Genomic DNA, 17,426 nt, shown 5'->3' with positions numbered 1-17,426 from the left:
GGAACTCTGTTCCAAATTCAAACGCTTCCCAAGGGCATAAACTCTACATGCTACACAAATAGCACTCCTCGCATTAAGGGCACAGGAGACTTGACTTATAACTGATTCCAAGTTTAATGTTAGCATGTTCCTAAGCTAACAGTGCAGTACCAAAGACAGTAGGTCAGTGATTCTTAACCCTAGTCCCCGTCCCCCAACACTGCACAATTTGAGTATCTCCTTTGTCTGACACACACATACTAATAAGCTGATGACCTGAATCAGTTGTGTTTGATTAGGAAGACATTCAAAATGTATAGGACCAGGGTTTGAGAACCATCCCAGACAGCAACATAGTGTCGGCCCAGATCCGTACGATACCAGATTCCACACATTCCAGATGTGGGCCGGATCTGGGCCGACACTATGTCACTGTCTGGGATTGTAGGTGCATCCTTATTTGCTTCCTTCAGGTGCGGTCACATTTACCGTTTTTTGGAGAATATTCTAAGGCAAAATCCAGTCATTTTAAACACAATCCACGTGATCGGGAAATTTGCTAGTGGGCAAAATTTTCACGTTGACCAACAGAAAGATGTTTGGTTTGAAAGTGACTTTTGTGAGCTTCATTCATCTCTACAATATTTGACAATAGACCTTTTTTGCCAGCGAAATTTTACAGAAATGTGACCTCACCTTTATGCACTTTTCTAAGTAGTTTTGTAGTATAAATAGTGTAAGTAATCATTATTCATCTTACAATCACAAAATGCCATACAGACTCACAAAGCAATGTGTATATATTAAGAATGTTTATTCCAAAATTAGTACTTGATACATAAATAATAATTTCATCATATGGACTTACTAGACAATCAGAACTTCAATCATGCTTTCTCTGATTAATCACCGATTCCAAAAATTACAATATAATTTTTTTTCATACATGAGTTGTGCAAAGAAAATATACACTAGAAAGCAATTGTACACTGACACAAAATATATAACAATTCATCTGAAGGCATCACACAATTCCAAGAATTCAGTGAGAGATTAAGGCCATTTGTACAGTTATTTTCCTGTTATTATAATTTTTTTACTCAAAACACTAACAATAACAAAAGACCTGGTGAATCTCTTGTAAAACTGTACATGCAAACATAGTGCACGTAATATTTAGATATGAATAGCATACAATATCATATTTGGATATCTTCAGTAAACAAATTTCATGTGAGTCGAGTCACACATTTAAAAACACTCCGATTATGCTTGCCAAGCTGACATCCACTCGCTCACACACACACACACACACACACACACACACACACACACACACACACACACACACACACACACACACACACACACACACACACACACACACTTACAGGTGAATGGGCTTACCAAAGTGGCAGCTGCCGTGGAACCAGCAATGCAGAGAGGAACTAAACTGAGGGCAAGTAAAGGAATGTTGAGAGCCAACATTCCCAGAAGAGAGATATTATCGTCAACTAAATAAGGTTGAAGTGCTGCTTTTTCACACATGCATCATTCTTCAAATGTCACTCTGTGCAGTTCATGCTCACCAAAGTCAAGACGAATTTGTTCCTCAACGATCTTAAATCTTTTGATTTGAAGCGTTACGCTTAAGTGATGGAAAGTAGGTTTGTAGACAAATATAAATTGAGCCCACTTTCTTTATGAGTGAATTGAGTTGATAGTGAGGGAAAAGCAGTCTATACAAAGTATTTTTATAATAATATTAGAAAATGATTAGAACACTAAACTAGCTTCACTTTTTTCAGCCAATTTTGCAATTATGTTTAAGGTGAAATTTAATGATTATATTAAGTCAGTAATATAACTTTTTTTTGTTGTTTTTTTGTTTATAATTTCAAACCTAAAATAAATTTATTTGGCAAATGTTATTTTTCTGTACAATACTTTAGAATTTTTTGAAATAACATACATCATCATACATTTGCTCAGTATGTTTGGCACTAGTGTTTTAAAATACTTTTTGCATCTACTTTATTTGTAATATTTTTACTTAACCTCATAAAAAAAAAAAAAAAAAAGTATATATATATTTTTTCCTGTAAATTCTCGCTTATCGGGCTTATGCTACTCTGAATAATGCCTGAACTTCGTATTTTGAGCACTTCTTGCGTTGTTTTTTGCCTCTTCACGATGACTTGCTTAATTTAGTCCCAATTTGTAAGTCGCTTTGGATAAAAGCGTCTGCTAAATGACTAAATGTAAATGTGTAAATGTATTTCAATATTGCGTGTGACAAAGCAGCACAACTGGGGAAAAAATCCTGATTTCCAGAACAGAAGTTAAACAGGGAATGTTCCCCCTCAACATGAGGCTGTTACCCAAAATAGTTCACTAGTGTGTGATGAAAAAATGTGTTGCTACATACTAGAAGATTCACATTTACTATATGTGAACGTTTTAGAACAAAAAAAAAAAAAAATGTTTTAGTATTTTGCAATGGTAATAATCCAGAAAAAAAAAAAAAAAAAAAAAAGCTAAATGTCAAAAGTTGTGATGTGATGTTTTTGGACTATTTCGATGAAGACATTAAAAAATTATTTTCCTGATACTAGCAGCACATTTCTAAAATAATGGGATCAAAAATATTTCTAGAAAATACTTTTGTAAATTGGGTGTATAATTCTGCGTCTTATCAGGTTTCAACACTTTATTATTCACAATGAAATCCAAGAAGGATTTCGAAATTCACTTAGTGCTTTTCTGACACTATCTTTGGGCAAATCTACTAGGTACTTATTAAATATGATGAATGAATCTACATGTTTTTGGAAAAACATTACACAGCATCACCAAATCAACAGAAAATGACAAAACATCCATACAAAGTTTTAAGACAAAAATAATAATGGCATCTGTGTTTTTGACCACTGGGCTCTTATTTGAGAGCAGCTGCTCAGATATAAATGTAATGAAGTACGTTGCTATGAGGTTTATTATGCACAATGAGGTGCCCGTCAAAAAAAAAAAAAAAAAAAAAAAGAGAGAAGAAGAATAGAAAGTGAGTGAGAGAAAGAGAGAGAACAAGAAAAGGCCAAATAACATGAACGTTGCACGACATGCATCGCATGCCTGAGCACACCATTTCCATGCAAGAAATGTGGTTTTCCGCGACGACACCAGCCGCTGCGACCTGACGAGCTTGGCAAAGATAACATGCTGCGAGGATCATGTTGAAGATATACACTTATAAAAGTTAGATCCAACAGTAAGAAAATCATTAACATGTAAACATTGAGTGAGAGCTCAGAGAAGAAAGAAGAGGAAGAGATAAGAAATTACAGAATAAGTCTAAGTCTTCAAATTTATGTACAACAGTACACTTGAGACTGGTGATTTGTTAGCCTTTTCCCAGTCTGAGGAAGAGGAAGCTGCTCTGCTGTTCTGAGACATGGCGCAACATCGTCAGCTCATTTTATAGTCATTCCTTCATACACCTTCTTTTCATGACGAGCCAGAAACGTGAAGTTCATGCTATAACATGGCTCTCAGAAAACAAGCTAGCCAGGCATTGAGAGACAGAGAGAGAAACTGAGAGACATCCTGACAGAGAATGCCTGTAATGGAAGTAAACCTGTCCTCAGAACCCTGTCGAAGCATGGTGTCCATCTATAGCCCCCATAGTGCAAAGAGAAAGGGACAGAAAAAGCTGAGGAAACTTTCACCTCACTGAGTGATTTAGAGATAGATACTGAGATACTGCAAGGCTCGCTCCTGGGCCCATTTCAGATCTGAGTTTGCAGCGGGTGTCCTGGCGGTGTGTACGGAGGGGGAGCGGGAGATGGCTTGATGCCTCTGGTCCTCATATAGGATAGGAACTGGTCTGGGATCTCAGCAAGAACGTCTTTGGCCAGGCGGGCCATGCTGAGGATGTGATTCCCAGTGCGATCGATGTAGTCTCTGAATGGAACAAACTGCAAAAGCAAAAAGGAAATGAAAATCAACATTTGATGTTCACAGACTCTTATTTAGTGTTGTGTAGAAAGATAATTCTAATCCGTCTGAAAATGCTCCCTTCCGTCTGTACAGACGGGTCACTGATTAATTTTTTTGGTTGGGAAAAAAATGGAAAGAGCTAAATGAAGTTTCTTCAAAATGATTTAGAAGAATTTAGAATTATTGCTAAAGAGTTGGCCTGAAATTACCAGCCCAGTCTCACAACTCTTTTTGGTACAGATCTCTGCACATGACATGTGAAAAAAAAATAATTACATTGTAGCCACAAATTACCAATTTGTTCCCATGACTTACTAAATTTGTCAGCACATGTGACTAATTTGTTCCCTCGTTTCAAGTAAATTGTGCGCACGATATAATAATTAATTCCCTCGATTTACGAAATCATGGACAGTGGACACATTGTACTAATTAGTTCTCTTAGTTAAATCAAAATGAGGGAACAAATTAGTTAAATGTGGCTATGATTTAGTAAACCGAGGGAATTAATTATTATATTGTACGCACAATTTACTTAAAATGAGGGAACAAATTAGTTCAATGTGGCTATGATTTACTAAAACGAAGGAACGAATTCTTAATTCGTGGCCACACACGCACACACACATGTCTGGTTTACTATCTTTGTGGGGAGTCTCTCCATAGACTTTTTTTTAGGTTTTTATACTGTACAAACTGTATTCTATCTCCTTACACTAACCCGACCCCATAAACCTAAACCTAAACAAAACTTTCTGCATTTTTACATTTCCAAAAAAACTCATTTTGTATGATTAATAAGCTTGTTTACCCATGGGGACCTCAATTTAGGTAAAAATATAGAAACTTATATAGAATATAGAAAAACATGAACACACACACACGTCCGCTTGTCATGTGTAGGGGGCCATATTTTGGCTATGTATTTCTTGTCCATACAGTATGGATTACAGTGATTGCTCTTTAGCATGTTCAAATATAATATGTTACCATTCTTAATTCAACAATATAATAGGTAAGCTAATGTTATTTAAAACAAAACAAAGTCACATAACACATTAACATAATTCAACACCCATGTCAAAAGTAAAAAAGCTTACATATGATACATCGCACGTCAGCACGCTAACATTATTGTAATTCAACATGTCTGTTAGCAGTAAACAAACATACATGATATAATGGCAAAAATAATGGGACCAATAATCAGACCAAATTTGGGGAATGTTACAAAATACATTTCCATGTAGAGTAGATTTTATGGTATAAACACACGCTTTATGTTGACTTTCATCAGGTGAAAATAATCTGAAGCAGGTCTTGCATTCATCTGCATTTCTGTGAGAATTTGCAAAGCTGAAAAGAGCGATTAACCTGAAATGAGGGCACAGCCATCAAATGCTCAGCATGCCAATCAACTCAAAACGCCTTTGAGACTGAGAGCCAAATTATCCTAAGAGATACGGATGTTTCTGAGAGCACTACACAGCCGATTAGTTAAGAAAAAATGGGCTTTTAAGTATGTGTTGGCCGCCGGGAAGCCAGATCCACTGGAATGTGTGTGTATGCGAGGGCACATCTAATTGGACAAGCCTCCCTAGCCACCTATGATAGTCGATCATGCACACTGCCTGTTAACATATTCCTAACAAGCATGGGGCGACCCAGGAACATAATGATGACTGCCTCGGCTATAAGAGGAGAGGGAGGAGCACGGAAAGCATAAAGAAATACGATTTTGAGAGAGACCGAGAGAGCACTGTTCTTAATTATAAAAAGCCAGCAGAGTTCAGTCAGAACACAGAATGGCTAATGTATGTGTGTTTCATGTATGATGGTAATGGGTATAATGAACATAATTTGCATGGGTTTAAAAGCTGGAAATTCATCAACTTACTATGTTTGTAGACCTGGATAAATTCACAACATATGTTATCCACCATGTAAAAGAAAAATTTGAGCATTAGCATTTTAGCATTAAATATGCAAAGCGGTGGGGTCCCAGGACCAGGATTTGAAAACCACTGTCTTAAGGCTTTTTCACACTAAAAACAATAAATATAAATATATGGTATCACTTTATTTGAAGGTCACGTAGTTACACATTACTACATACTTACTATAGTAATAACAGTACATTATGCATAATTACAAGTACTGTAACTAACCCTAAACCGAACCCTAACTCTGCAGTAAGTACATATAGTAAATTAATATTATGACTTACTTATTTAAGTATGATGTGTCTACGTCACCTTAAAATAAAGTGTTACCTTTATTGACAACTTTAAAGGCGATTTTCTCAATGTTTCAATTTTTTTGCACCCTCAGATTCCAGATCTTCAAATAGTTGTATCTCGACCAAATATTGTCCTATCCTAACAAACCATACATCAATGGAAAGCGTATGTATAAATCTCAATTTCAAAAAATTTACCCATGTGACTGGTTTTGTGGTCCAGGGTCACATATTTACTATAGTAATAACTATAGTAAATAATAATTATTAGTAACTAACCCTTAACCTAACCCTACAGTAAGTACATATAGTTAATTAATATTACACAGTACTTATTTGAGTAAGTACGATGTATCTACGCCACCTTAAAATAAAATGTTACAGATAATTATGTTAGAATCCACATAATAAAGTTGTTACTACATGTACTTACTATAGTAATAACAGTACATTATGCATAATTACAAGTAACTAACTCCAAACAAAACCCTAACAGTAACTCTATAGTAAGTACATGTAGTTAATTAATCTTATTTGAGTAAGTACAATGTAACTACGTCACAAAATAAAGTAAATTCTTCTTCTGTTAAAAGTGTAATTCACCGATGGCAAAATGGGCTTTCAATAAACTTGGCTTCCTATGTGGTAACATTTTTTGAAATCGGTGCTACCTGACTAGAGAATACACAAAAAAGGCTGTTGTCTTCAAAGAGTAAACGTTTAGTGGGAGTCGGTTATTTTCAGTTTCCAGTGAAGGATCCAGCTTGTTGTAGGCAGTTGCGAAAGGCTGCAAAGAATCGTAACTATGGAGAAAACACCTCGAATGAAAATCTGAAAGTGGATGACCACAATTCAAACTGGTTGACCACAAACACAGTGTTTAATACAGTGTTTAATTGGGGTGGGGTGGGGGGATTGGACCTTCTGCCCTAAATCCCAAAGCAAAACGCTGTTGAGTACCAGTATAGATGGATGTTGCATTGTTCCAAGAGTAGACAAAGTGCAATACAATTTTCAGTGATAAACCTTCTTTTTTCAATAACTGTTTTATTAATAACCCTCTGTTGATCTGACAGTCCATGCGCGAGAATACAAAAATGCGGAAGTACAAAGTGTAATTTTTACAAAAGCCCTGGAGCTGTCAAAGTCCGTGTTTTGCTGACAAACAAATGAAGAAAGGGACACGGAGAACGAGTAAACGTGATTAATTTACATATACAGACATAAGAGGGTGTGTAAAATCTGTGAACTTACACATTGAGTAATATAATTAATAAACAGAAAATTGTAGTATATTAATTGTAATTAGTCCTTGCCCTTTTTTTTAATGTCCCTTTATTAATGATGATGGCTTAATGCTTGAAATACTTCCGATGTGTTATTATACCTGTACGATGTCTCTCTCAGCATATCTGCCCCTCGATGAGATTCTGACTTCATCTCCATCCAACTCGATCATGGCTGAGGACACATAAGAAACACGCATGACCGGAGACCTGGAAACGGGAGTTAGCTGTGTGTTTGAGTGCCCGTGATTGTGTGTGTTTTGAGTATTTTAGTCTTGTTTCATTACTACTAAACCCATCTGCATTACTGTCACTGTCACATTACATCCTCATTTACTCTGCAGTAGTACACAATCCTTTTATCCACTCAAGCTCAAGACCTGAGCATCACTATAAAGCAAATAGCACATCTAGAGGGTAAGGGGATGTGTTGTATAGATAAAAAGAGCTAAATATAAAAACGAGAATACAAAGAAAATAGGTTACTCTTTAGTTTAGGGTCCAATTCTCACTATTAACTAGTTGCTTAATATGATTGAATATTACTAGGATATTGGCTGTTTATTAGTACTTATAAAGCACATATTAATGCCTTATTCATGATCATATTCTACATTCCTTAATCCTTCCCAATACCTAAACTTAACAACCACCTTACTGACTATTAATAAGCAAGGAGTAAGGAGTTTATTGAGTCAAAAGTCAGTTAATAGATAGTTAACAGTGAGAATTGGACCGTAATCTAAAGTGTGACCAGAAAATACAAGCAACATTAAATTTATAAGAGGAGTCTAAATAACACTAACCAACTAAATAAATAAATAAAAGCATATTTTTCTTACCGTCAAACTCGGCTGGTCCAACTCCAACAATAATAACTGACATGGGAAGACATGCAGCCTGGAATGAAGAAGAAGAAAAACAAGAAAAGCAGATAAAATAAGAATTTACCATGACTAATAATCCTTTTTTTTTTTTTATCCCCCCTTAAATCTCAGTCTGTTAATATGAGAAGCTTAATTTAAAGACTTATTAACTACCTGTCATGATAATGACCTACACTGAAATAAGTGCCTTTTTATAATGGTTTAATCGAAAATAGTGGGTTCTGGATTAATTCGTTTTGTTCAGTTTGTCTAAAAGCAAATAACACTCCCCATAGAAAAAAGAAAAAAAAAAGAGAGAAACAATCTTGTTTAAATAGTATTTTTGCTTCTGAAAATTCTTTAATTTTATTTATGGTGAAATAAAAAAATATATTACTGACCTACATTAAGTGACATTTTTGCTTGTGAAAGAAAATATTGATTTAGTATGTATGCTCTTTATAATAAATAATTACTTTTTATGAATGTTTTTGTCTTTGAAAATATTTTTAATTAAGATTAAATCAAAATGTAAGGTTTGAAGCAAACCACAAATATAATTTGAGAAAAAAAATAAAAAAAATAATACAGTTATTGTAACAAAGTATTATTTTAAGCTGGCTTTTTTCAGTGTAGAACATGTCAGATATCTAATAAATAGTGGCATATATATTTATATTTAGAATATAATGTATTTAAAACAGCACAAATAACGTAACAAATTAAGGCATTTGTTCTTAATTTTTAACTTCATCAAAATAAATATTCATGGTCCAAATACAATCAGCAAATCCTTTTTAAGTTCAATCAATATAGTAAAAACCCCACTACAGAACATTTATTTTAAAAGTGGAATTTTTAAGTTGATCAAGAGCTAAAGACTTGTGTAGTAGACCGAATACCCACATTAACAATGGACTCTTTTGTCTGGGCCATATCTGATATCACTCCATCCGTGATGATGAGCAGGATGAAGTACTGGGATCCGTCCTTTACTGAGGCAGCGTATCTGCACGAAAGAGCACATTGTTACATTCATTAAACATCTCATTACTGGGGGATATGCAGCCAAAGCCTCTGGATTGTAATATTATTTCGCTGTATTACAACATTGCAGTCTGGCATCCCAATTATTTCCATCAGCTTATGAGGTAAATAATGCACTCAGAAGCAGTAATATCGAGACACAAGCAAATATATTCTACACAGTTAATTTGTCTGTGACAAAAAAAAAAAAAAAAAAAAAACGTTTAACTAACTAATCTTTAAAAAAAAAAATTAATAACTTTGGCAATCCAACTGTATACACGTTACATACATTTACGATCACGTTTAATAAAAAGGTATTATCAGGGTTTATCAGGTCTCTCTCTCTTCTCCCCGCTCTGACAGTTGACACACTTTACTAGCATCCTTCAGCTCTCTGTGATTTGTGCTTCAAGCTCTGGTGAAATATCATACAGACTTCAGTGTGAGGAGAAAGGATGAAATGGTCTTGGCAAATGTTTACCAGCCCCTGCTTTCTCAGATTGGCTTCGGTGGATTAAAGCTTTGAAAACGTACTGTCCCATTGAGGATTTAGAATATGATGTACGCAGAAATGCTTAAAACATTTCTTCACCTGTCACTGAAAATGTGTATCGATTTAAAAAATCCTCTTGAGGACACACTGGCATTTCGTGAAACACACATAACCGGAAACTACGAGCTGAATAATTTTTTTTAATCAAATGTACGTTACCATTAAAATCAAAGTTCGAGAAATAAACAACATCAGAAACACAAAATTGGGTTTACAGTGAAATATTAATGAATATTAATATAATATGTTCTTTCATCATTTGCGTATGCTGTCACAAAGATTCAAACTATTTTAACCAATCCTTAGAATTTAAAACCCTTGTGAAATGTGATTATTAGAATATTATGATATTAGTATGCATACTAGAACTTCCAGCTACTATGGATACTAAAGGCTCGCTCAAGCTGCAAAAACAAACGGCAACAACCAACAGTTGTTGGGTCGGCAATTGTCAGTCTTGAAATGTGATGGAACGGAAACCTTGACATTATCGGAATAAAACGAGAAATATTAGTTAATTATAAACGAACATTAATTTACAGTGAACAACTGTCTTTATCGTTAACATAATACATGCTTGTTGTTCACTGTTAGTTCATGATACCTAATGCATTGACTTGGCACAGTGTGTAGATTACAGTTATGAAAGTTATTTTTGAAAGTAATGCGTTACAATAATCTTACTCCCTACAAAGTAACTAATTGCATTACTTACTTACTTTTTATGGAAAGTAATGTATTATGTTACTTTTGCGTTACTTTTTCTTATCTAGGCTGGGCTTGCTTGTTTGTATTTCAATGACAACAACAACAACAAAAAAAGTTATATTGTTGGCCAATGTAAAGGCCCTTTCACTCTTAATTCAGCAGTAATAATAACACTGAAACACAAATACAGTAAATCACAAGATCTTAATTTCCGAATTAGCTAAATAAAATTTATCTAAACAGTCATTGTCTTGGTTTGAATCATATTTAAAAGGCCGCGAACAATGTGTTATAATTAATAATGTGAGATCCACCTTTCTCGAAATTGAAACAGGGATCCCTCAGGGCACTGTCTTGGGACCTATACTTTTCAGTCTCTACATTAATGATTTGCCAGATGTATGTCCAGATATGAGTCTACACATTTATAATTTTATTTTTAACTAAAAGCCCTGCTAGGAACAATTTTGTGAATTAGCTTTAGCTAAAAACACTATGATACATACATCAGATGACTGTTTAAGTTTCTCTATGTTTTTTTGTATCTGTCCATATCTAAATAAACTTTAATAATAAAATGTGATATTTAACTGAAGTCACTTATTATTATGGATGAATTGGATCATCGAAAGTCAGCAGCAAAGACATTGGTTAATAAAGTGAGATTAAATACATAATGGCCCGGTTTCACAGACAGGGCTTAGACTAAGCCAGGATTAGACCATAGATCAATTAGGACATTTAAGTAATTTTTATAAACATGCTTAGAAAAAGACATTACCGATGTGCATCTTAAAACTAAAAAGGCACTGATATATTTTTAAGATCAGTCAGTGCAAGTTTATTTCAGTGGAAACAGCTCAGACTTACATTTTAGTCTAGGACTAGTCTTAAGCCCTGTCTGTGAAACCAGGGGAAAGTGTATTTGTATGATTTGATATACTGTATTTAATTAATGCAGGTTTGCGTAATATTCTGAGTTTGCATTTCACAGTATTTTCCCCATTTTGAGGAATACTGAATGTTTTTGTGCAAGTGTGAAGAGTAAATGCCTGTTCACATTTAGTCTAGAACTACAATAAGCATCATGTTCACACAGCATACACAACACCTCTGCACTTACTCATGATTCCTCTCAACATGGGGACAAGAGAGGTGTTAGTCAATAAATGGGAAAACAAAGTAACTTGCGTTACACATTTGAAAAAGTAACTCAAAAAAGTAATCTGATTACGTAACTTGTGTTACTTGTAATGCGTAACCCCCAACACTGGTTATGTTTCCCAATACTATGAATACAATGTCAAAATGTTGATTTTTCAATTTCTCAGTAACAAACATGAGCACAGTGGAAAACCCAGGCAAGCAGAGCATTAGCTTTAAAAGAACAATTTAAAAGCAGTTTATTATTAAACTGCGTGGGCGCGACCTACGGCAAATACACACAGAGAGATAAGAGCGGTGCAGTGTGACAGATCTGTCTTCAGCATAGATGAGTGGACACCGCAGTGACTGTGTGTGTTTGGAACACAGGGGTGATAATGACTTGATGGACTGTCCTTTACTTCACATCCTCAGAAAATCCATGAAATGGACATATAATTAGAAACACAGTGTGAGGATGTGTCAGTCCACTGAATGTTGGCTCCCTTTAAATCATTAATTAGTGTGGATTTAACATGGGATTTGTGAGCATAGAGGTCTGAAGTGCAATAACAGAACATAATGAGTTTTAGAAACATGTTCAAGTGTAAAAATAACCGCAAAATGTTGTAATAAATAAGAACCAAATTATCAATATCATAACACCTGTATTAAAGTGTTGAGTATGACTGTCTCACAGGGATATATATCAGGTAACAAGCACACAGCTACCCAGATGCATCAATTAATTTGTTTCAGAACTGATTCAGAAATAATCATTTTGGCCGCAAAATTGCGCAACAGCGATTGTTCACTTTTAAGCAGCCTTGATTCTAGATTTAAAATATATATATATATATATATATTTAAAATTTGGTAACACTAGTTAACACTAATTACTTAATTTTTGACCATTACTATGACTTCGGTTTGTTGGGAGATGTTTTCAGTAAACAAAGGAAATTAACAAAGGAAATTAAATACATAGAAAAGTAGTTAAATTTAAATATATCTATATATCTATCTATATCTATATATCTATCTATCTAATATATATATATATATATATATATATCCTGAGGTTCTTAATTTTTGATCACTCAACTCATACAAGATCTCATTAGTAGTCATATGGATTTTGGAGGGGTTTTCTTTTCTTTTCACATTGTAAATTTAGATGCAGTCCATATGTTAATATTGTTCGCCCCTAAAAACTTTCTGTTTGTGCTGGAACCACACTTTTTATGATACCTGAACATTTCACTGTGATCACTAATATTTTGCAGCCAAGTATATCTTAAAGGAATGAAAATTCTGTCATTCCTTACTTACTCATTACTTATTATTTCCATAATTAGTATTTCCATTACTGCTTGATATCTATATTGATATTCACTGAATATTTTGACATTCATTCTAGAGACATGTCCGATTTGTTAACGAAAGGCTCTTTTGAGTCAGATTTTCAAAAAGTGATTGATCCAAAATTTCTAAATGATATAGTGGGGGAAATTGTGCCTCAACCATTTGCATATCCATACCAAACAAAATAAAAGATCAAGATAATGACATTATCTTGATGACAAAGTGTTGATTCTCTGAGGAAAGAGCTAGTGGTGAATGCCTTGCTCTCTCAATTTATTGTACACTGTAGCAGGCATTGTTATTATGTGGATGCTAAAATGAGCTTAGACACTTTGCACCGCAATTGAAGCATAATGAATCCAGTCTTTTATTGCTGCTGATAGAGATGTAGAGGCTCGGGTTCTCGCAGCCCATCAAGATGTTAACAACATAATTTAGATATTTTATTCTGACCTCTAACAGTGTGAAATACTAAGTAAAGCATATCTAGACATAGACATGAAGCTTGGATTTTAGGAACATGATAACATGAACTGTTCAAATTCTGCCCATAACAACTAGTTTTTAATAGGACATGGAGATTTCACAATAAATGTATTAATATTTCTAAAATTATTATTTTTATTCTACTTCTTGGTTCATTTGGACAGTGCACATTTATTGATTTCTGAATACACCTTTATGAATACACTAACTCTGTTAGTTACAATGACCTATATTGTAAAATTTTCAGTTAAAGGGGTGGTTGATTATGATTTCACTTTTCTAACTTTAGTTAGTGTGTAATGTTGCTGTTTGAGCATAAACAACATCTGCAAAGTTACGACGCTCAAAGTTCAAAGCAAAGGGAGATATTTGCTTTTACAGAAATCACTTTTTAAGGACTACAACAAACGGCTGGTAGGGACTACATGACATTCCTCCCGGGTTAGTGACATCATTAACCCTAGAATTTACATAAACCCGCCCCCGGGAACGCAATTTATAGATTATCAAGACAGAATATGCTAATCAATGACTAGAAGATAACTACACATAAGCTACATAAATTCATCAACTAACCATTCAGAAATGTCCTGTTGCTTCTACATCTTCTTGAGTCTCTCCATCATTTTCTGACTCCGGTTTGAACATAAAAGGTTAAAAGTTTTGAAATTTTCAGTGTGTGTGTGTGAGGTAAAAGGACAGGAGCTCTTGAAGCTCCGCCCACTGTGGCAGTTACAGCAGCTCATTTGCATTTAAAGGGACACACACAAAAACAGTGTGTTTTTGCTCACCCTCAAAAAGTGACAATTTTAATATTCTATATAAAAATATTTGTGGAGTATTTTGAGCTAAAACTTCACATACACACTCGGGGGACATCAGAGACTTATTTTACATCTTGTGAAAAGGGCATTACACCACCCCTTTAAGAAACAAAAGCTAAATATTACTCATTCTGCTTTTTAAAACCCACTCAGAAATCATGGGGATAATTGTGATTATTTTATATTGAGTATTATACATACTTTATTCAAATCAGTAAAAAGTAAAAATTTACCACATAATATTTTCATAATTTCTCTTGGTTTTATAACAATGCCAATATAAAAACTGATTATTCATTTTGAAAACAGCATGTTGTTTTTAATTTATAATGTTGTTTTTTCACTTACGTAACGTGAGTGTAAGGAGTGCACAACAAAGGAGAAATCCGAATCAAAGGGCCAGATTTACTAACAGATTACGCCAGCACAAACCCTCTTTTGGCGTTAAAAAACTACTGTCGGGATTTACTAAAGACACGCAGTGAAAAATTTGCGCTGAAAAGGCGTGGACACAGTTATTTTTGCTGCTGACCTTATTGCATATGCATTTGTAGGAGTTTCCCTTTCAGGCGCAAAATTTATGGGAGGAGAGTATTTAAATGAATCACGCAAGGTGATCTACTAAGGTTTAGCACTCGCGGTGGAGACACAGACGGAGCCGAGGAGACACCGAGCTAGGGTGACACTGCAGATCCAGGGGGTTGATGGTCCATGGGGCCGAGGCGGAGGCGGGGATCCGGAAGACCGAAGTGGAGCCAGTGCGAGGGAGGTCCGCGGTGGAGCCGGAGAGAAGGTGGAGCCCGGTGGAGCCGAAGGGATGGAGGGGAGACGTGTAACCAGCAGACCAGAATTCCATGGTGGAGCCAGGGTGACATCTGATCAAGGCGATGACGGTGGGACGAGGGTAGCTGGTGGAGCTGGTGGGATTACAGACCATGATGAAGCTGAGGGAGCATTGAGCCAAGTCAAAACCGATGGGTCGGAGGACTGAGGTGGCTCTGTGGATGGAGGCGGAGATGGGGAATCATCACACCAAGGAGAAACTGGGGACTGAAAGACCCAAGGCGAATCCGGCACACTTCAGGGGCCAAACTGTGGATGAGCTGAGGGACTGCCAGGAACCAGAGGAGGAAGAGCTGATGAACAGATTAGACTTGGTAGAGGAGGTGGGAGAGGGAGGCTGGGAGGAACCAGCGGGGTCTGGAGAGACACGGGTATTAAGTCCAGTATATTCCCAGTGGCCATGTTCAGCACATTCACAGCGGTGGGAGTGTGGGCAGGGCTTCCATCCGAGTCCTCAAGCTCCATTAACTCAGTTTGGCTTACTGGCCTGTTCTCTGTGGCAGGCACTGGCTCCGTGTCTGCGGTGGAGATCTGCTGTTGTTCCGTAGGGCAGGGTGAATGCTGACTGGGCTCTGGTTCCGGGATCTACATAGGGCGAGCGGTTGGGATAGTGCGTTAGGCATGCCCACTCCAAAAAATCCCTGGTGTGCGACTCCAGGGAGCGGCCCCTCTGCTCCAGGCACAATAACTGGTCAGCGGGAAAGTCCATGTTGACAGAGGGGGGAGAAAAAAAAAAAAGACAAACACAGCAAAAATAACTTCTGTTTTGGTTCGATCTTTTGTCACGTAACGTGAGTGTAAGGAGGGCACGACGAAGGAGAAATCTGATTCAAAGACTTAAAGGTATGATAGGTGAACTTGGGAATGCTCACTTTAGCCTGCTAGCACTGAAAGCATACGATCCTACCCTCCCTGCAAATCACCGTCCAAAAGCCACGCCTCCTCAAAAACCGAGACAACGTTATTGGATTACATTATGTGTCATTCACCGGTGAGAAAACTTTACAGGACAGTGAGGGGAGAAACAGAAGCGCTTGCTTGCATACATAAGTAAGTAATTGTGAAATCATTCCCATTCAGAAGAGGACATGTTGAAATAAAGAAAAGAATGCGCTGTATTTCAGATTTATTCATATGCGATTTCAGGACAAAGCGGCAACACAGTCAAATCTCACTGATTTATCTGCATAGGGCAAAGTCAGCGGTATATAGAACTGTACTGTCAAACCTGAAATGTAGATACTTGCCACTTGTTGTCGTTTCAGAAGGAAAGTTAGGTTGTTTGCAAGCCATTCTCAGTCTGTCTGCTAGTGTACGTAAAACGTGTCAATGACGTATAATGTCAGTGTGAACAGGCTACGCAGTGGTATGCAAACACACGTTGAATGACAGGGAACACATGGTGTCGTTTCATTTCGACCAAATGAAATGATTGAGAACGGAACAGACATGAAAAGTAGGTCACAGGAACACAAAGCGTAATCCTCACAAAATGATTCTTAATACATAATATATCTAAATATATCTCCCTTTATATTTTAGGAAAGGTCTCAAATTAGGGGATTATCATATTTGGGGGTTCATGCAGTGGCGGCTCCAGAGATTTTCTGTTGCAGGTGCTATGGGGATGCTCAACACTTAAGAGAAGGTGCTTTGAATTTTGGGGCGTTTCATAATGGAGTTCGCATCGGACCACCCTTGGTATACACATGCGTACACGCCCGCATTAACTATACTCATTCCATGACTATAAGCATATATATACTGTATATATATGTAAAAGTATTCAACGCAAGGGCTATAGACAAGGACGCAACTACCCAGTGTCAGAGGGGTATGCAGCAACAATTTTGGCAATAATCAATCTGGTGCACTTTGAGAGTTAAAAATTAAAAGCTCCAACCCATATTCAGTGTGCAAATTAAACAAAGAAAAATTCAAACCTCTTTTAGTTACAGTGTCAGTCTACATTACACTACTACATAATAATAGTTATAATATTAATCCCATGATAGTAATAGCCATATATTGTAAAACAAATGCACTGAAAAATAAAGGAAACTTTCATAATTAGTTTTGTACTAATTTCTATACAAAGAGTATTTCTAC

General features: G+C 36.0%; 1 protein-coding gene across 2 annotated transcripts in view; it reads right to left on the bottom strand.

The window, feature by feature from the left end:
• Positions 1–776: 776 nt before the first annotated feature.
• LOC309497185 (copine-8) overlaps positions 777–17,426 on the bottom strand; it is a 122,771-nt gene continuing 106,121 nt past the window's right edge. The window contains exons 17-20 of one of the 2 annotated variants that reach the window (XM_082167425.1): positions 9,273–9,375; positions 8,343–8,400; positions 7,602–7,675; positions 777–3,953 (exon numbers count right to left, since the gene is read on the bottom strand). In XM_082167425.1, the coding sequence (XP_082023551.1) occupies positions 3,765–3,953; positions 7,602–7,675; positions 8,343–8,400; positions 9,273–9,375 (424 nt within the window). In that variant the 3' untranslated portion in view covers positions 777–3,764. The other variant, XM_082167426.1, reaches the window with a different exon arrangement.

The sequence above is a fragment of the Leuciscus leuciscus genome, assembly GCF_965113295.1.
Source record: "Leuciscus leuciscus genome assembly, chromosome: 4".
In the NCBI taxonomy this organism is placed as follows: domain Eukaryota; kingdom Metazoa; phylum Chordata; class Actinopteri; order Cypriniformes; family Leuciscidae; genus Leuciscus; species Leuciscus leuciscus.
This window is presented reverse-complemented; position numbering and strand designations above follow the sequence as displayed.